The sequence below is a fragment of the Nesoenas mayeri genome, assembly GCF_963082525.1.
Source record: "Nesoenas mayeri genome assembly, chromosome: 29".
Lineage (NCBI taxonomy): Eukaryota > Metazoa > Chordata > Aves > Columbiformes > Columbidae > Nesoenas > Nesoenas mayeri.
Window position 1 is genome coordinate 263,548 of NC_137561.1, and position 21,924 is coordinate 285,471.

Below are 21,924 nucleotides of genomic sequence, written 5' to 3' on the forward strand. Positions count from 1 at the left end.
TACAGACCCATAGGGACCCATAGAGGCCCACACGCTCACCGTGGCCATCGAGGACGCGCTGGCACGCTGGTGAGACCCATAGCGACCCATAGCGACCCATAGATACACCCACTGACCCATAGATACACCTATTGACCCATAGGGACCCATAGAGATACATACAGACCCATAGGGACCCATAGAGATACATACAGACCCATAGGGACCCTCCACCTGGGCCATCGGGGACGCGCTGGCCCGCTGGTGAGACCCATAGGGACCCATAGAGACACCCACTGACCCATAGGGACCCATAGAGATACATACAGACCCATAGGGACCCATAGATACACCTACTGACCCATAGATACACCTACTGACCCGTAGAGATACATACAGACCCATAGGGACCCATAGATACACCTACTGACCCATAGATACACCTACTGACCCATAGAGATACAAACAGACCCATAGGGACCCATAGATACACCCACTGACCCATAGATACACCTACTGACCCATAGAGATACATACAGACCCATAGGGACTCATAGATACACCTACTGACCCATAGATACACCTACTGACCCATAGAGATACATACAGACCCATAGGGACCCATAGATACACCTACTGACCCATAGGGACCCATAGAGACCCATAGGGACCCATAGATACACCTACAGACCCATAGGGACCCATAGAGACCCATAGAGACCCATAGGGACCCATAGGGACCCATAGATACACCCACTAACCCATAGGGATCCATAGAGGCCCATAGAGACCCATAGGGACCCATAGAGGCCCATAGGGACCCATAGATACACCCACTGACCCATAGAGACCCATAGGGACCCATAGATACACCCACTGACCCATAGAGACCCATAGGGACCCATAGATACACCCACTGACCCATAGGGACCCATAGAGACACCTACCGACCCATAGGGACCCATAGATACACTTACAGACCCATAGGGACCCATAGAGACCCATAGATACAGCTACTGACCCACAGAGACCCCCAGAGACAAATAGAGACACCTACTGACACCTACTGACCCATAGAGACACACACTGACCCATAGGGACACACACTGACCCATAGAGACCCATAGAGACACACTGACCCATAGAGACTCATACAGACCCATAGAGACCCATAGTGGGTCCCCCAAGCATCCCCCACTCATCCCTCCCTCAACCCCATAGCGACCCCCCATAGCAACCCCCCAGCCCCATAGTGACTCCCCAGCCCCATAGCGCGTCTCTGCCCCACAGGCACCGCATGCGGGGGGTGACGACGCTGTGGGTCCCGGGCTGCGACCACGCCGGCATCGCCACCCAGCCCCATAGAGACCCATAGTGACCCACACTGATCCATAGGGACACACACTGACCCATAGAGACCCATAGAGACACACTGACCCATAGAGACTCATACAGACCCATAGAGACCCATAGTGGGTCCCCCAAGCATCCCCCACTCATCCCTCCCTCAACCCCATAGCGACCCCCCATAGCAACCCCCCAGCCCCATAGTGACTCCCCAGCCCCATAGCGCGTCTCTGCCCCACAGGCACTGCATGCGGGGGGTGACGACGCTGTGGGTCCCGGGCTGCGACCACGCCGGCATCGCCACCCAGCCCCATAGAGACCCATAGTGACCCACACTGACCCATAGGGACACACACTGACCCATAGAGACCCATAGAGACACACTGACCCATAGAGACACACTCTGACCCATAGAGACTCATACAGACCCATAGAGACCCATAGTGGGTCCCCCAAGCATCCCCCACTCATCCCTCCCTCAACCCCATAGCGACCCCCCATAGCAACCCCCCAGCCCCATAGTGACTCCCCAGCCCCATAGCGCGTCTCTGCCCCACAGGCACCGCATGCGGGGGGTGACGACGCTGTGGGTCCCGGGCTGCGACCACGCCGGCATCGCCACGCAGCCCCATAGAGACCCATAGTGACCCACACTGACCCATAGGGACACACACTGACCCATAGGGACACACACTGACCCATAGAGACTCATACAGACCCATAGAGACCCATAGTGGGTCCCCCAAGCATCCCCCACTCATCCCTCCCTCAACCCCATAGCGACCCCCCATAGCAACCCCCCAGCCCCATAGTGACTCCCCAGCCCCATAGCGCGTCTCTGCCCCACAGGCACCGCATGCGGGGGGTGACGACGCTGTGGGTCCCGGGCTGCGACCACGCCGGCATCGCCACCCAGCCCCATAGAGACCCATAGTGACCCACACTGACCCATAGGGACACACACTGACCCATAGGGACACACACTGACCCATAGAGACCCATAGTGGGTCCCCCAAGCATCCCCCACTCATCCCTCCCTCAACCCCATAGCGACCCCCCATAGCAACCCCCCAGCCCCATAGTGACTCCCCAGCCCCATAGCGCGTCTCTGCCCCACAGGCACCGCATGCGGGGGGTGACGACGCTGTGGGTCCCGGGCTGCGACCACGCCGGCATCGCCACGCAGCCCCATAGAGACCCATAGTGACCCACACTGACCCATAGGGACACACACTGACCCATAGAGACTCATACAGACCCATAGAGACCCATAGTGGGTCCCCCAAGCATCCCCCACTCATCCCTCCCTCAACCCCATAGCGACCCCCCATAGCAACCCCCCAGCCCCATAGTGACTCCCCAGCCCCATAGCGCGTCTCTGCCCCACAGGCACCGCATGCGGGGGGTGACGACGCTGTGGGTCCCGGGCTGCGACCACGCCGGCATCGCCACCCAGCCCCATAGAGACCCATAGTGACCCACACTGACCCATAGGGACACACACTGACCCATAGAGACTCATACAGACCCATAGAGACCCATAGTGGGTCCCCCAAGCATCCCCCACTCATCCCTCCCTCAACCCCATAGCGACCCCCCATAGCAACCCCCCAGCCCCATAGTGACTCCCCAGCCCCATAGCGCGTCTCTGCCCCACAGGCACCGCATGCGGGGGGTGACGACGCTGTGGGTCCCGGGCTGCGACCACGCCGGCATCGCCACCCAGCCCCATAGAGACCCATAGTGACCCACACTGACCCATAGGGACACACACTGACCCATAGAGACCCATAGAGACACACTGACCCATAGAGACTCATACAGACCCATAGAGACCCATAGTGGGTCCCCCAAGCATCCCCCACTCATCCCTCCCTCAACCCCATAGCGACCCCCCATAGCAACCCCCCAGCCCCATAGTGACTCCCCAGCCCCATAGCGCGTCTCTGCCCCACAGGCACCGCATGCGGGGGGTGACGACGCTGTGGGTCCCGGGCTGCGACCACGCCGGCATCGCCACCCAGCCCCATAGAGACCCATAGTGACCCACACTGACCCATAGGGACACACACTGACCCATAGAGACTCATACAGACCCATAGAGACCCATAGTGGGTCCCCCAAGCATCCCCCACTCATCCCTCCCTCAACCCCATAGCGACCCCCCATAGCAACCCCCCAGCCCCATAGTGACTCCCCAGCCCCATAGCGCGTCTCTGCCCCACAGGCACCGCATGCGGGGGGTGACGACGCTGTGGGTCCCGGGCTGCGACCACGCCGGCATCGCCACCCAGCCCCATAGAGACCCATAGTGACCCACACTGACCCATAGGGACACACACTGACCCATAGGGACACACACTGACCCATAGAGACCCATAGTGGGTCCCCCAAGCATCCCCCACTCATCCCTCCCTCAACCCCATAGCGACCCCCCATAGCAACCCCCCAGCCCCATAGTGACTCCCCAGCCCCATAGCGCGTCTCTGCCCCACAGGCACCGCATGCGGGGGGTGACGACGCTGTGGGTCCCGGGCTGCGACCACGCCGGCATCGCCACCCAGCCCCATAGAGACCCATAGTGACCCACACTGACCCATAGGGACACACACTGACCCATAGAGACTCATACAGACCCATAGAGACCCATAGTGGGTCCCCCAAGCATCCCCCACTCATCCCTCCCTCAACCCCATAGCGACCCCCCATAGCAACCCCCCAGCCCCATAGTGACTCCCCAGCCCCATAGCGCGTCTCTGCCCCACAGGCACCGCATGCGGGGGGTGACGACGCTGTGGGTCCCGGGCTGCGACCACGCCGGCATCGCCACCCAGCCCCATAGAGACCCATAGTGACCCACACTGACCCATAGGGACACACACTGACCCATAGAGACTCATACAGACCCATAGAGACCCATAGTGGGTCCCCCAAGCATCCCCCACTCATCCCTCCCTCAACCCCATAGCGACCCCCCATAGCAACCCCCCAGCCCCATAGTGACTCCCCAGCCCCATAGCGCGTCTCTGCCCCACAGGCACCGCATGCGGGGGGTGACGACGCTGTGGGTCCCGGGCTGCGACCACGCCGGCATCACCACCCAGCCCCATAGAGACCCATAGTGACCCACACTGACCCATAGGGACACACACTGACCCATAGAGACCCATAGAGACACACTGACCCATAGAGACTCATACAGACCCATAGAGACCCATAGTGGGTCCCCCAAGCATCCCCCACTCATCCCTCCCTCAACCCCATAGCGACCCCCCATAGCAACCCCCCAGCCCCATAGTGACTCCCCAGCCCCATAGCGCGTCTCTGCCCCACAGGCACCGCATGCGGGGGGTGACGACGCTGTGGGTCCCGGGCTGCGACCACGCCGGCATCGCCACCCAGCCCCATAGAGACCCATAGTGACCCACACTGACCCATAGGGACACACACTGACCCATAGGGACACACACTGACCCATAGAGACCCATAGTGGGTCCCCCAAGCATCCCCCACTCATCCCTCCCTCAACCCCATAGCGACCCCCCATAGCAACCCCCCAGCCCCATAGTGACTCCCCAGCCCCATAGCGCGTCTCTGCCCCACAGGCACCGCATGCGGGGGGTGACGACGCTGTGGGTCCCGGGCTGCGACCACGCCGGCATCGCCACCCAGCCCCATAGAGACCCATAGTGACCCACACTGACCCATAGGGACACACACTGACCCATAGAGACTCATACAGACCCATAGAGACCCATAGTGGGTCCCCCAAGCATCCCCCACTCATCCCTCCCTCAACCCCATAGCGACCCCCCATAGCAACCCCCCAGCCCCATAGTGACTCCCCAGCCCCATAGCGCGTCTCTGCCCCACAGGCACCGCATGCGGGGGGTGACGACGCTGTGGGTCCCGGGCTGCGACCACGCCGGCATCGCCACCCAGCCCCATAGAGACCCATAGTGACCCACACTGACCCATAGGGACACACACTGACCCATAGAGACTCATACAGACCCATAGAGACCCATAGTGGGTCCCCCAAGCATCCCCCACTCATCCCTCCCTCAACCCCATAGCGACCCCCCATAGCAACCCCCCAGCCCCATAGTGACTCCCCAGCCCCATAGCGCGTCTCTGCCCCACAGGCACCGCATGCGGGGGGTGACGACGCTGTGGGTCCCGGGCTGCGACCACGCCGGCATCGCCACGCAGGCCGTGGTGGAGCGGCGGCTCTGGCGGCAGCGGCGGCTGACGCGGCAGCAGCTGGGGAGGGAGCGCTTCCTGCAGGAGGTGTGGGGCTGGAAGAGAGAGTGAGTGCCCCACTGCGCCCCATAAGCGTCCTACACCTGCCCCATAAGTGTCCTACACCTGCCCCATAACTTGGTGTAACAGCTGCCCCACAACTGGGCCGGGAGCGGGGCCTGGAAACACCAGTGAGCCTGACCCATAAGTGACCCATAACTGCCCCATAAGTGCCCTATAACCAGGCTGTGGTTGCCCCGTAACTGGGGTGTAGTAACTATTCTGTAACTGCCCCATAGCTGCCCCATAAGTGCCCTATGACCAGGCTGTGGTTGCGCCATAACTGGTCTGTAGTAGCTACTCTATAACTGCCCCATAAGTGACCCATAAGTGCCCATAACTGCCCCATAAGTGCCCTGTAACCAGGCTGTGGTTGCCCCATAACTGGTGTGTAATAACTATTCTGTAACTGCCCCATAGCTGCCCCATAAGTGCCCATAACTGCCCCATAAGTGCCCTATGACCAGGCTGTGGTTGCCCCATAACTGGTCTGTAGTAGCTACTGTATAACTGCCCCATAAGTGCCCATAACTGCCCCATAAGTGCCCTATGACCAGGCTGTGGTTGCCCTGTAACTGGTCTGTAGTAGCTACTCTATAACTGCCCCATAAGTGACCCATAACTGCCCCATAAGTGCCCATAACTGCCCCATAAGTGCCCTATAACCAGGCTGTGGTTGCCCCATAACTGGTGTGTAATAACTATTCTGTAACTGCCCCATAGCTGCCCCATAAGTGCCCCTAACTGCCCCATAAGTGCCCTATGACCAGGCTGTGGTTGCCCCATAACTGGTCTGTAGTAGCTACTGTATAACTGCCCCATAAGTGCCCATAACTGCCCCATAAGTGCCCTATGACCAGGCTGTGGTTGCCCCATAACTGGTCTGTAGTAGCTACTCTATAACTGCCCCATAAGTGACCCATAAGTGCCCATAACTGCCCCATAAGTGCCCTGTAACCAGGCTGTGGTTGCCCCATAACTGGTGTGTAATAACTATTCTGTAACTGCCCCATAGCTGCCCCATAAGTGCCCTATGACCAGGCTGTGGTTGCGCCATAACTGGTCTGTAGTAGCTACTCTATAACTGCCCCATAAGTGACCCATAACTGCCCCATAAGTGCCCTATAACCAGGCTGTGGTTGCCCCATAACTGGTCTGTAGTAGCTACTGTATAACTGCCCCATAAGTGCCCATAACTGCCCCATAAGTGCCCTATGACCAGGCTGTGGTTGCACCATAACTGGTCTGTAGTAGCTACTCTATAACTGCCCCATAAGTGACCCATAACTGCCCCATAAGTGCCCTATAACCAGGCTGTGGTTGCCCCATAACTGGTGTGTAATAACTATTCTGTAACTGCCCCATAGCTGCCCCATAAGTGCCCATAACTGCCCCATAAGTGCCCTATGACCAGGCTGTGGTTGCCCCATAACTGGTCTGTAGTAGCTACTGTATAACTGCCCCATAAGTGCCCATAACTGCCCCATAAGTGCCCTATGACCAGGCTGTGGTTGCCCCATAACTGGTCTGTAGTAGCTACTCTATAACTGCCCCATAAGTGACCCATAACTGCCCCATAAGTGCCCATAACTGCCCCATAAGTGCCCTGTAACCAGGCTGTGGTTGCCCCATAACTGGTGTGTAATAACTATTCTGTAACTGCCCCATAGCTGCCCCATAAGTGCCCATAACTGCCCCATAAGTGCCCTATGACCAGGCTGTGGTTGCCCCATAACTGGTCTGTAGTAGCTACTCTATAACTGCCTCATAGCTGCCCCATAAGTGACCCATAGCTAACCCATAGCTGCCCTATGATTGTGCCACGGTGTCCCCATAACTGGCCTATAATAATTGCCCCATAGCTGCCCCATAACTGCCCCATAAGCGCCCCATAGGTGCCCTATCACTGTGCCATGCTTGCCCCATAACTGGTCTATGGTAACGACTCTATAACTGCCCTGTAAGTGCCCCATAAGCTGCCCTATAGCGCCCTATAGCTGCCCTCTGGTGGGGTCCCCCTGCCCCACATCTCCCCACATCTCCCCATAGAAAGGGCGACCGGATCTACCAGCAGCTGCGGCGCTTGGGGGCGTCTCTGGATTGGGACCGAGCCTGTTTCACCATGGACCCCGTGAGTTCTGTGGGGCTGGGGTTCTATGGGGCTGGGGTTCTATGGGGCTGGGGGTCTCTATGGGTCTCTATGTGTCCCTATGGATCTGGGGGGATCTCTATGGTCCCTGTGGGTTTCTATGGGTCTCTATGGTCTGGGGGGTCTCTATGGTCTCTATGGGTCTGTGTGTGTCCCTATGGGTCTCTATGGGTCTCTATGGTCCCTATGTGTATCTATGGGTCCCTATGGGTCTCTATGGTCTCTATGGGTCTGTATGTGTCTCTATGGTCTCTGTGGGTCCCTATGGGTCTCTATGTGTTTCTATGGTCTCTATGGGTCTGTGTGGGTCTCTATGGGTCTCTGTGTGTCTCTATGGGTCTCTATGGGTCTCTATGGGTCTCTGTGTGTCTCTATGGGTCTCTGGGGGTCCCTATGGGTCTCTATGGTGTCTATGGGTCTCTATGGGTCTCTATGGGTCTGTATGTGTCTCTATGGTCTCTGTGGGTCTCTATGGGTCTCTGTGTGTCTCTGTGGGTCCGTATGGGTCTTTGTGGGTCCCTATGGGTCTCTATGGTGTCTATGGGTCTTTATGTGTCTCTATGGTCTTTGTGGTCTCTATGTGTCTCTATGGGTCTGTATGTGTCTCTGTGGGTCCCTATGGGTCCCTATGTGTCTCTATGGTGTCTGTGGGTCTCTATGGTCTGTATGTGTCTCTATGGTCTCTATGATCTGTATGGGTCTCTATGGGTCTCTATGGTCTGTATAGGTCTGTATGGTCTCTATGGTGTGTATGTGTCTCTATGATCTCTATGGTCTGTATGTGTCTCTATGGTCTCTATGGTCTCTATGGTCTGTATGGGTCTCTATGGTCTCTATGATCTGTATGGGTTTCTATGGGTCTCTATGGTCTGTATAGGTCTGTATGGTCTCTATGGTGTGTATGTGTCTCTATGATCTCTATGGTCTGTATGTGTCTCTATGGTCTCTATGGGTCTCTATGATCTGTATGGGTCTGTATGGTTTCTATGGTCTGTATGTGTCTCTATGGTCTCTATGGTCTGTATGGGTCTCTATGGGTCTCTATGGTCTGTATAGGTCTGTATGGTCTCTATGGTCTGTATGTGTCTCTATGATCTCTATGAGTCTCTATGTGTCTCTATGGTCTCTATGTATCTGTATGATCTCTATGGTCTCTATGGTCTCTATGGGTCTCTATGTGTCTCTATGGGTCTCTGTGTGTCTCTATGGTCTCTGTGGGTCTCTATGGTCCCTATGGGCGCTATGGGTCTCTATGGTGTCTATGGGTCTTTATGTGTCTCTATGGTCTTTGTGGTCTCTATGTGTCTCTATGGGTCTGTATGTGTCTCTGTGGGTCCCTATGGGCCCCTATGTGTCTCTATGGTCTCTATGGTCTGTATGTGTCTCTATGGGTCTCTATGGTCTGTATGTGTCTCTATGGTCTCTATGATCTGTATGGGTCTGTATGGTCTCTATGGTCTGTATGTGTCTCTATGGTCTCTATGATCTGTATGGGTCTCTGTGGGTCTCTATGGTCTGTATGTGTCTCTATGGTCTCTATGATCTGTATGGGTCTCTATGGGTCTCTATGGTCTGTATAGGTCTGTATGGTCTCTATGGTCTGTATGTGTCTCTATGGTCTCTATGATCTGTATGGGTCTCTATGGGTCTCTATGGTCTGTATGGGTCTGTATGGTCTCTATGGTCTGTATGTGTCTCTATGGTCTCTATGATCTGTATGGGTCTCTATGCGTCTCTATGGTCTGTATGGGTCTGTATGGTCTCTATGGTCTGTATGTGTCTCTATGGTCTCTATGATCTGTATGGGTCTCTGTGGGTCTCTATGGTCTGTATGTGTCTCTATGGTCTCTATGATCTGTATGGGTCTCTATGGGTCTCTATGGTCTGTATAGGTCTGTATGGTCTCTATGGTCTGTATGTGTCTCTATGGTCTCTATGATCTGTATGGGTCTCTATGGGTCTCTATGGTCTGTATGGGTCTGTATGGTCTCTATGGTCTGTATGTGTCTCTATGGTCTCTATGATCTGTATGGGTCTCTATGGGTCTCTATGGTCTGTATAGGTCTGTATGGTCTCTATGGTCTGTATGTGTCTCTATGGTCTCTATGATCTGTATGGGTCTCTATGCGTCTCTATGGTCTGTATGGGTCTGTATGGTCTCTATGGTCTGTATGTGTCTCTATGGTCTCTATGTATCTGTATGATCTCTATGGGTCTCTATGGGTCTCTATGGGTCTCTATGGGTCTCTATGGGTCTCTATGGGTCTCTATGGTCTCTATGTGTCTCCCCTGTCCCGGGGGGTCATGGGGGGTCCGGGGGGTCTCTCGGTGACCCTGCCCCCCCCCAGCGCATGTCCCGCGCGGTGACCGAGGCGTTTGTGCGGCTGCACGACAAGGGGCTGATCTACCGCAGCACCCGCCTGGTGCACTGGAGCTGCGCCCTGCGCTCCGCCATCGCCGACATCGAGGTGGGGGGGCACGGGGCCACCGGGACCCTGGGGGTTATTGGGGTCACCGGGGGTCTGGGGGTTATTGGGGGTCACTGGGGGTTTGGGACCCTGGGGGTTATTGGGGGTCACTGGGGGGTTTGGGACCCTGGGGGTTATTTGGGGTCACTGGGGGATTTGGGACCCTGGGGGTTATTTGGGGTCACTGGGGGGTTTGGGACCCTGGGGGTTATTTGGGGTCACTGGGGGGGTTTGGGACCCTGGGGGTTATTTGGGGTCACTGGGGGGGGTTTGGGACCCTGGGGGTCATTGGGGGTCACTGGGGGGGTTTGGGACCCTGGGGGTTATTTGGGGTCACTGGGGGGGGTTTGGGACCCTGGGGGTTATTTGGGGTCACTGAGGGGGGTTTGGGACCCTGGGGGTTATTTGGGGTCACTGGGGGGGTTGAGGACCCTGGGGGTTATTTGGGGTCACTGGGGGTTTGGGACCCTGGGGGTTATTTGGGGTCACTGGGGGGGGTTTGGGAACCTGGGGGTTATTTGGGGTCACTGGGGGAGTTGGGACCCTGGGGGTTATTTGGGGTCACTGGGGGACAGGGGGACATTGAGGGGACAGGGAGGTGTTGGGGACATGGGGGGGATAGGGGGGGATATAAGGACGTAGGAATACAGGTGGGCTTTAGGACCCTGGGGACACCTGGGGGTTATTTGGGGTCACTGGGGGTTTGGGACCCTGGGGGTTATTGGGGGTCACTGGGGGGGTTTGGGACCCTGGGGGTTATTGGGGGTCACTGGGGGGGTTTAGGACCCTGGGGGTTATTTGGGGTCACTGGGGGGGGTTTGGGACCCTGGGGGTTATTTGGGGTCACTGGGGTTTGGGACCCTGGGGGTTATTTGGGGTCACTGGGGGGGGTTTGGGACCCTGGGGGTTATTTGGGGTCACTGGGGGGGTTTGGGACCCTGGGGGTTATTGGGGGTCACTGGGGGGGTTATTTGGGGTCCCGGGGGTTTTGGGGTCCCTGGTGACCCCCCCGTCCCGCAGGTGGAGAAGCGGGAGCTGGGGGGCCGGACGCTGCTGAAGGTTCCGGGGTACGAGGAGCCCGTGGAGTTCGGGGTGCTGGTGCATTTCGCCTACGAGCTGGAGGGGGACGGTGGGTGACCCCAAAATTGGGGGGGAGGGGACGGGACAAAATGGAGGGGGGCTCAGAATGGGGGGAACACAAAAAACAGGGGGACCCCAAAAGCGAGGAGGCCAAAATATGGGGGAACCCAAAAAATGGGGGGACCCCAAAAACGGGGAGGCCAAAATATGGGGGGACCCTAAAGTGGGGGGGACCCAAAAAAGGGGGGAGACCAAAATATGGGGGGACTCTAAGAATGGGAGGGACCCGAAAAAGGGGGAACCTGAAAATGGGGGGATGCTAAAGTGGGGGAGACCAAAAATGAGGGGGGACACCCAAAAAAGGGGGGAGCCCACAAATGGGGGGGGACCTGAAATTGAGGGGACCCAAAACTGGGGGACCCAAAAATGGGAACCCCACAAATGGGGGGGATCCCAAAATGGGGGGGACACCTCAAAAATTGGGGGGGGCTGCCCCATAGCAGGGAAGTAGGGGGGGACTCCGCCCCCTGTTCTGACTTTGCCCCCTTTTTCTGGCCCCGCCCCCTAATTCTGACTCCACCCCCTTTCCTGACTCCACCCCATTGTGGCCCCGCCCCCTTTCCCCCGTGGCCCCACCCCTTTCCCCGTGGCCCCGCCCCTTTCCCACGTGGCCCCACCTCCTTTCCCTCTGCCCCCGCCCACTTCCCCGTGGCCCCGCCCACTTCCCGTGGCCCCGCCCCCTTTGCGTGGCCCCGCCCAGGGGAGGGGCCTCGGGAGGAGCTGGTGGTGGCCACCACGCGCCTGGAGACGATGCTGGGGGACGTGGCCGTGGCCGTGAACCCCGACGACCCCCGGTACTCGGTGAGTTCCAGGGACCATAGGGACCCATAGGGACCAATACAGACCCCCCAGACCCATAGAGACCCATAGGGACCCATACAGACCCATAGAGACCCATGGGGACCAATACAGATCCATAGAGACCCCCCAGACCCATAGAGACCCATGGGGACCATAGGGACCAATACAGACCCCCAGACCCATGGGGACCCATAGGGACCAATACAGACCCCCCAGACCCATGGGGACCCATAGGGACCAATACAGACCCCCCAGACCCATAGAGACCCATGGGGACCATAGGGACCCATAGGGACCAATACAGACCCATGGGGACCATAGAGACCAGTACAGACCCCCCAGACCCATAGAGACCCATGGGGACCAATACAGACCCCCCAGACCCATAGGGACCCATGGGGACCATAGGGACCAATACAGACCCCCCAGACCCATAGGGACCCATACAGACCCATAGAGACCCATTGGGACCCATAGGGACCAATACAGACCCCCCAGACCCATAGGGACCCATGGGGACCATAGGGAGCCATAGGGACCAATACAGAACCCCCAGACCCATAGAGACCCCTGGGGACCATAGGGAGCCATAGGGACCAATACAGAACCCCCAGACCCATAGAGACCCATGGGGACCATAGGGAGCCATAGGGACCAATACAGAACCCCCAGACCCATAGAGACCCCTGGGGACCATAGGGAGCCATAGGGACCAATACAGAACCCCTAGACCCATAGAGACCCATGGGGACCATAGGGACCAATACAGACCCCCCAGACCCATTGGGACCATAGGGACCAATACAGACCCCCCAGACCCATGGGGACCCATAGGGACCAATACAGACCCCCCAGACCCATAGGGACCCATGGGGACCATAGGGACCAGTACAGACCCATAGAGACCCATGGGGACCCATAGAGACCAATACAGACCCCCCAGACCCATAGAGACCCATGGGGACCATAGGGACCAACACAGACCCCCCAGACCCATGGGGACCCATGAGGACCATAGGGACCAATACAGACCCCCCAGACCCATTGGGACCATAGGGACCAATACAGACCCCCCAGACCCATGGGGACCCATAGGGACCAATACAGACCCCCCAGACCCATAGAGACCGATGGGGACCATAGGGACCCATAGGGACCAATAGAGACCCATGGGGACCATAGAGACCAGTACAGACCCCCCAGACCCATAGAGACCATAGAGACCAATACAGACCCATAGAGACCCATGGGGACCCATAGGGACCAATATAGACCCCCCACACCCATAGAGACCCATGGGGACCCATAGAGACCAATACAGACCCCCCAGACCCATAGGGACCCATGGGGACCATAGGGACCAATACAGACCCATAGAGACCCATGGGGACCCATAGGGACCAATATAGACCCCCCACATCCATAGAGACCCATGGGGACCCATAGAGACCAATACAGGCCCCCCAGACCCATAGGGACCCATGGGGACCATAGGGACCAATACAGACCCCCCAGACCCATAGTGACCCATACAGACCCATAGAGACCCATGGGGACCCATAGGGACCAATACAGACCCTCCAGACCCATAGGGACCCATGGGGACCAATACAGACCCCCCAGACCCATAGAGACCCATGGGGACCATAGGGACCCATAGGGACCAATACAGACCCGTGGGGACCATAGAGACCAGTACAGACCCCCCAGACCCATAGGGACCCATGGGGACCATAGGGACCAATACAGACCCCCCAGACCCATAGGGACCCATACAGACCCATAGAGACCCATTGGGACCCATAGGGACCAATACAGACCCCCCAGACCCATAGGGACCCATGGGGACCATAGGGAGCCATAGGGACCAATACAGAACCCCCAGACCCATAGAGACCCCTGGGGACCATAGGGAGCCATAGGGACCAATACAGAACCCCCAGACCCATAGAGACCCATGAGGACCATAGGGACCAATACAGACCCATAGAGACCCATGGGGACCATAGGGACCAATATAGACCCCCCACACCCATAGAGACCCATAGGGACCCATAGAGACCAATACAGGCCCCTCAGACCCATAGGGACCCATGGGGACCATAGGGACCAATACAGACCGATAGAGACCCATGGGGACCATAGGGACCAGTACAGACCCATAGAGACCCATGGGGACCCATAGAGACCAATACAGACCCCCCCAGACCCATAGGGACCCATGGGGACCATAGGGACCAATACAGACCCATAGAGACCCATGGGCACTCATAGGGACCAGTAGAGATCCCCCACACCCATAGAGACCCATGGGGACCATAGGGACCCATAGGGACCAATACAGACACCCCACACCCATAGTGACCCATGGGGACCCAGAGGGACTATAGGGAGCCATAGAGACCAATACAGACCCCCCAGACCCATAGGGACCCATGGGGACCCATAGGGACCAATACAGACCCCTCAGACCCATAGGGACCCATGGGGACCCATAGGGAGCCATAGGGACCCATGGGGACCCATAGAGACCAATACAGACCCCCCAGACCCATAGAGACCCATGGAGACCCCTAGGGACCAATACAGACCCCCCAGACCCATGGGGACCAATACAGACCCTCCAGACCCATAGAGACCCATGAGGACCTATAGGGACCCATAGGGACCAATACAGACCCCCCAGACCCATAGAGACCCATGGGGACCATAGGGACCCATAGGGACCAATACAGACACCCCACACCCATAGTGACCCATGGGGACCCAGAGGGACTATAGGGAGCCATAGAGACCAATACAGACCCCCCAGACCCATAGGGACCCATGGGGACCCATAGGGACCAATACAGACCCCCCAGACCCATAGGGACCCATGGGGACCCATAGGGAGCCATAGGGACCCATGGGGACCCATAGAGACCAATACAGACCCCCCAGACCCATAGAGACCCATGGGAACCTATAGGGAGCCATAGAGACCAATACAGACCCCCCAGACCCATAGAGACCCATGGGGACCAATACAGACCCCCCAGACCCATAGGGACCCATGGGGACCATAGGGACCAATACAGACCCCCCAGACCCATAGAGACCCATGGGGACCATAGGGAGCCATAGGGACCAATACAGACCCCCAAGACCAATAGAGACGCATGGGGACCTATAGGGAGCCATAGGGACCAATACAGACCCCCCAGACCCATAGAGACCCATGGGGACCATAGGGAGCCATAGGGACCAATACAGACCCCCAAGACCAATAGAGACGCATGGGGACCTATAGGGAGCCATAGGGACCAATACAGACCCCCCAGACCCATAGGGACCCATAGGGAGCCATGGGGACCCATAGAGACCCAGAGGGAGCCATAGGGACCCGTGGGGACCCGTAGAGACCCATAGAGACCAATACAGATCCTCCAGACCCATGGGGACCCATAGAGACCCATAGAAACCCATAGGGAGCCATAGGGACCCATAGAGACCCATAGTGACCCATAGAGAGCCATAATGACCCATAGAAACCTGTAGAGACCCGTAGAGACCCATAGAGACCCATAGGGACCCATAGAGATCCTCCAGACCCATAGAGACCCCCCAGACCTATAGCAATGCCCCCAGCCCCATAGATCCCCCTCAATGGGACTCACCCGGGGGGGCAGGGCGGGGGGGGCAAGGCTCGGAGTGGGCGGAGCTTGGGAGGGGGCGTGGCCTATGGGGTGGGCGTGGCTGATGTGGCCCCGCCCCTCCAGCACCTACGGGGGCGTCGGGTTCGTCACCCGTTCACGGGGCGGAGCCTCCCGGTGCTGCACGACCCCTTCGTGGACCCCCAGTTTGGGACGGGTGAGGGGGGTCATTGGGGTCACTGGGGGGGTTTGGGACCCTGGGGGTTATTTGGGGTCACTGGGGGTTTGGGACCCTGGGGGTTATTGGGGGTCACTGGGGGGGTTGGGACCCTGGGGGTTATTTGGGGTCACTGGGGGGGTTTGGGACCCTGGGGGTTATTTGGGGTCACTGGGGGGGTTTGGGACCCTGGGGGTTATTTGGGGTCACTGGGGGTTTGGGACCCTGGGGGTTATTTGGGGTCACTGGGGGGGTTTGGGACCCTGGGGGTTATTGGGGGTCACTGGGGGGGGTTTGGGACCCTGGGGGTTATTGGGGGTCACTGGGGGGGGTTTGGGACCCTGGGGGTTATTTGGGGTCACTGGGGGGGTTTGGGACCCTGGGGGTTATTTGGGGTCACTGGGGGGGTTTGGGACCCTGGGGGTTATTTGGGGTCACTGGGGGGGTTTGGGACCCTGGGGGTTATTGGGGGTCACTGGGGGGGTTTGGGACCCTGGGGGTTATTGGGGGTCACTGGGGGGGGTTTGGGACCCTGGGGGTTATTTGGGGTCACTGGGGGGGATTTGGGACCCTGGGGGTTATTTGGGGTCACTGGGGGGGGGGTTGGGACCCTGGGGGTTATTTGGGGTCACTGGGGGGGGGTTTGGGACCCTGGGGGTTATTGGGGGTCACTGGGGGTTTGGGACCCTGGGGGTTATTTGGGGTCACTGGGGGGGTTTGGGACCCTGGGGGTCATTGGGGGTCACTGGGGGGTTTGGGACCCTGGGGGTTATTTGGGGTCACTGGGGGGTTTGGGACCCTGGGGGTTATTTGGGGTCACTGGGGGGGGGTTGGGACCCTGGGGGTTATTTGGGGTCACTGGGGGGGGTTTGGGACCCTGGGGGTTATTTGGGGTCACTGGGGGGGTTTGGGACCCTGGGGGTTATTTGGGGTCACTGGGGGGGGTTTGGGACCCTGGGGGTTATTTGGGGTCACTGGGGGGGGTTTGGGACCCTGGGGGTTGTTGGGGTCACTGGGGGGGGTTTGGGACCCTGGGGGTTATTTGGGGTCACTGGGGGGGTTTGGGACCCTGGGGGTTATTTGGGGTCACTGGGGGGGGTTTGGGACCCTGGGGGTTATTGGGGTCACTGGGGGTGCTCTGGGACCCTGGGGGTTATTTGGGGTCACTGGGGGGTTTGGGACCCTGGGGGTTATTTGGGGTCACTGGGGGGGTTTGGGACCCTGGGGGTTATTTGGGGTCACTGGGGGGGGGTTGGGTCCCTGGGGGTTATTGGGGTCACTGGGGGGGTGGGGGAGTGGCCAAAAAGGGGGTGGAGCCTGAGGGGGTGGGGCTTGAATAGGTAGCCCAGGTTGGGAAATGAGGGCGTGGCTAAATGTGGGGGCGTGGCTTAGGTGGGCGTGGCTTAAGGAGGGGTGGGGCTTGGAGGAGCTTGAGGGGGTGTGGCTTAATCGGGGAGCGTGGCCTACAGTGGGTGTAACATGTGGGTGGGCGTGGCTTAAGTGGGGCGTGGTTTAGTGGGCGGGGTTTAGGTGGGTGTGGCTTAGTGGGCGGGGTTTAGGGGTGTGGATTTAAAGGGGGTGTGGCTTAAGGGGGGGTGTGGCTTTAAGGGGGCGTGGCTTATGGAGGGGGCGTGGCCAAGGGGCTGCTCAGTCCAACCCAGGGGGCTTGTGGGTGGGTGGGATGGGGGCGTGTCCTTTGGGGGCGTGTCCTGAGGGGGCGTGTCCTGAGGGGGCGTGTCCGGGGGGCGTGTCCCGCAGGGGCGGTGAAGGTGACGCCCGCCCACGACCCCACGGATTTCGATGTGGGGCAGCGGCACGGGCTGGACATGGTGACGGTGATCGGGGACGACGGCGCCATGGAGAACGTGCCCCCCCCCTTCCTGGTGACACACGGACGGGGACGGACCGGGGGACGGGGGGGGACGTGGGGACACGGGGGGACATGGGGACAGACAAGGGGACAGGGGCACATGGGGACATGGGGGACATGGGGGGGACATGGGGGCACATGGGGACATGGAGGGGCTTGGGGCATGGGGGGGACATGGGGGGACATGGGGGATATGGGGACACGGGGGGACATGGGGCATGGGGGGACATGGGGACAGACAGGAGTATGGGGACATGGGGGGGACTTGGGGGGGCTTGGGGATATGGGGGGACATGGGGACATGGAGGGGACATGAGGACAGACAAGGGGACAGGGGCACATGTGGACACAGGGGACATGGGGGGATATGGGGGGACTTGGGGACATACATGGGGGGGTTTGGGGTATTGGGGGGACATGGGGGGAGTTGGGGACATGGGGACATGGGGGACATGGGGGGAGTTGGGGACATGGGGGGACATGGGGACAGGGGCACATGGGGACATAGGGGACATGGGAACAGACAGGAGTATGGGGGGACTTGGGGACATGGGGGGTCTTGGGGTATTGGGGGGACATGGGGGGATATGGGGATATGGGGGGACATGAGGACAAACAAGGGGACAGGGGCACATGGGGACATGGGGGGACAATGGGGACATGGGGGACAAAGGGGACAATGGGGACATGGGGGATATGGGGGACATGGGGGATATGGGGGGACATGGGGAGAGACAGGAGTATGGGGGGACTTGGGGACATACATGGGGGGGTTTGGGGTATTGGGGGGACATGGGGGGGTTTGGGGACATGGGGACGTGAGGGGGAAACGGGGGGACATGGGAGGACATGGGGACAGACAAGGGGACAATGGGGACATGGAGGACGTGGACAATGGGGACATGGGAGGGACATGGGGGACAAAGGGGACAATGGGGAGACATGGGGGGACATGGGGACATGGGGACAGACAGGAGTATGGGGGGACTTGGGGACATGGAGGGGCTTGGGATATTGGGGGGACATGGGGGGGTTTGGGGACATGGGGACGTGCGGGGGAAACGGGGGGACATGGGGACAGTGGGGACAATGGGGGGACATGGAGACGTGGGGGGGAAATGGGGGGACATGGGGACAGACAGAGAGATGGGGGCACATGGGGACAGGAGGGGACATGGGGGTCAATGGGATATTGGGGGAACGTGGGGGGACATGACTCAGGGTCACTGGGGGGGGTTTGGGACCCTGGGGGTTATTTGGGGTCACTGGGGGGGGTTTGGGACCCTGGGGGTTATTTGGGGTCACTGGGGGGGGTTTGGGACCCTGGGGGTTATTGGGGGTCACTGGGGGTTTGGGACCCTGGGGGTTATTGGGGGTCACTGGGGGGTTTGGGACCCTGGGGGTTATTTGGGGTCACTGGGGGGTTTAGGACCCTGGGGGTTATTTGGGGTCACTGGGGGGGGTTTGGGACCCTGGGGGTTATTTGGGGTCACTGGGGGGTTTGGGACCCTGGGGGTTATTGGGGGTCACTGGGGGGGTTTGGGACCCTGGGGGTTATTTGGGGTCACTGGGGGTTTGGGACCCTGGGGGTTATTTGGGGTCACTGGGGGTTTGGGACCCTGGGGGTTATTTGGGGTCACTGGGGGGGTTTTGGGATCCTGGGGGTTATTTGGGGTCACTGGGGGGGTTTGGGACCCTGGGGGTTATTTGGGGTCACTGGGGGGTTTGGGACCCTGGGGGTTATTTGGGGTCACTGGGGGTTTAGGACCCTGGGGGTTATTTGGGGTCACTGGGGGGGTGGGACCCTGGGGGTTATTTGGGGTCACTGGGGGGTTTGGGACCCTGGGGGTTATTTGGGGTCACTGGGGGGGGTTTGGGACCCTGGGGGTTATTTGGGGTCACTGGGGGGTTTGGGACCCTGGGGGTTATTGGGGGTCACTGGGGGGGGTTTGGGACCCCGGGGGTTATTGGGGTCCCTGGGGGTTATTGGGGGTCACTGGGGGTTATTGGGGTCCCTGGGGGTTATTGGGGGTCCTGACGTGCCCCCCCCAGGGGCTGCCCCGTTTCTGTGCCCGCGCGGCCGTTCTGGAGGAGCTGAAGCAGCGGGGGCTGTTCCGGGGGGTCACTGAGAACCCCATGGTGGTGCCGATCTGCAGGTGGGGGCGCTATGGGGCGCTATGGGGCGCTATGCTATCAGTGGGTCTCTATGGGTGTAGGGGGTCCCTATGGGTCAGTTATGGGTCTCTATGGGTCGGTTATGGGTGCTCATGGGTTGTTATGGGTCCCTATGGGTCTATGGGTCCCCATGGGTCCCTATGAGTCTATGGGTTGCCATGGGTCTCTATGGGTCCCTATGGGTCTATGGGTCCCCATGGGTCCCAATGGGTCCCTATGGGTCTCTATGGGTCGGTTATGGGTCCCCATGGGTCTCTATGCGTCCCCATGGGTCTATGGGTCTATGGGTCTCTGTGGGTCCCTATGGGTCTCTATGGGTCCCTATGGGTCTATGGGTCGGTTATGGGTCCCCCATGGGTCTCTATGGGTTGGTTATGGGTCTATGGGTCTATGGGTCCGTATGGGTCTATGGGTCTCTATTGGTCCCCATGGGTCTCTATGGGTCTCTATGGGTCCCTATGAGTTGGTTATGGGTCTATGGGTAGCTATGGGTCGGTTATGGGTCCCCATGGGTCGCTATGGGTCTCTATGGGTTGGTTATGGGTCTATGGGTCTCTATGGGTCTATGGGTCTCTATGGGTTGGTTATGGGTCTATGGGTCCCCATGGGTCCCCATGGGTCCCTATGGGTCTCTATGGGTCCCTATGGGTCTCTATGGGTTGGTTATGGGTCTATGGGTCCCTATGGGTCTATGGATCCCCATGGGTCTCTATGGGTTGGTTATGGGTCTATGGGTGTCTATGGGTCCCCATGGGTCTCTATGGGTTGGTTATGGGTCTATAGGTCTCTATGGGTCTATGGGTCGCTATGGGTCTATGGGTCTCTATGGGTCTATGGGTCTATGGGTCTCTATGGGTCTATGGGTCTCTATGGGTCTCTATGGGTCTATGGGTCCCTATGGGTGGGTCCCTGTGGGTCCCCATGGGTCTATGGGTCTATGGATCAGTTATGGGTCTATGGGTCTCTATGGGTCTATGGGTCTATGGGTCTCTATGGGTCTATGGGTCTCTATGGGTCGCTATGGGTCTATGGGTCTCTATGGGTCTATGGGTCCCTATGGGTGGGTCCCTGTGGGTCCCCATGGGTCTATGGGTCTATGGATCAGTTATGGGTCTGTGGGTCTCTATGGGTCTATGGGTCGGTTATGGGTCTGGGTCTGTGGGTCTATGGGTCGGTTATGGGTCCCTATGGGTGGGTCCCTGTGGGTCCCCGTGGGTCTATGGGTCTATGGGTGGGTTCTGGGTCTGTGGGTCTGTGGGTCTGTGGGTCGGTTCTGGGTCTGTGGGTCTCTATGGGTCTGTGGGTCTCTATGGGTCTATGGGTCTCCATGGGTCGCTATGGGTCTATGGGTCTCTATGGGTCTATGGGTCCCTATGGGTGGGTCCCTGTGGGTCCCCATGGGTCTATGGGGTCTATGGATCAGTTACGGGTCTATGGGTCTCTATGGGTCTATGGGTCTATGGGTCTCTATGGGTCTATGGGTCCCCATGGGTCTATGGGTCTATGGGTGGGTTCTGGGTCTGTGGGTCTGTGGGTCTGTGGGTCGGTTCTGGGTCTGTGGGTCTCTATGGTCTGTGGGTCTCTATGGGTCTATGGGTCGGTTATGGGTCTATGGGTCTATGGGTCTCTATGGGTCTATGGGTCTATGGGTGGGTTGTGGGTCTGTGGGTCTGTGGGTCGGTTCTGGGTCTGTGGGTCTCTATGGGTCTGTGGGTCTCTATTGGTCTGTGGGTCGGTTATGGGTCTATGGGTCTATGGGTGGGTTCTGGGTCTGTGGGTCTGTGGGTCTGTGGGTCGGTTCTGGGTCTGTGGGTCTGTGGGTCGGTTCTGGGTCTGTGGGTCTC

At 58.9% G+C, this 21,924-nt stretch overlaps 1 protein-coding gene across 1 annotated transcript in view; it reads left to right on the top strand.

Moving 5' to 3' along the window:
• Positions 1-21,924, top strand: part of VARS1 (valyl-tRNA synthetase 1) — a gene marked incomplete at its 5' end in the record, with an annotated part of 60,772 nt that overhangs the window by 15,473 nt on the left and 23,375 nt on the right. The window contains 8 exon segments of the mRNA XM_080360815.1: positions 5,472-5,636; positions 7,678-7,759; positions 10,126-10,245; positions 11,266-11,374; positions 12,086-12,186; positions 15,945-16,035; positions 17,794-17,918; positions 19,958-20,101. Of these exon segments, the coding sequence (XP_080216941.1) occupies positions 5,472-5,636; positions 7,678-7,759; positions 10,126-10,245; positions 11,266-11,374; positions 12,086-12,186; positions 15,945-16,035; positions 17,794-17,918; positions 19,958-20,101 (937 nt within the window).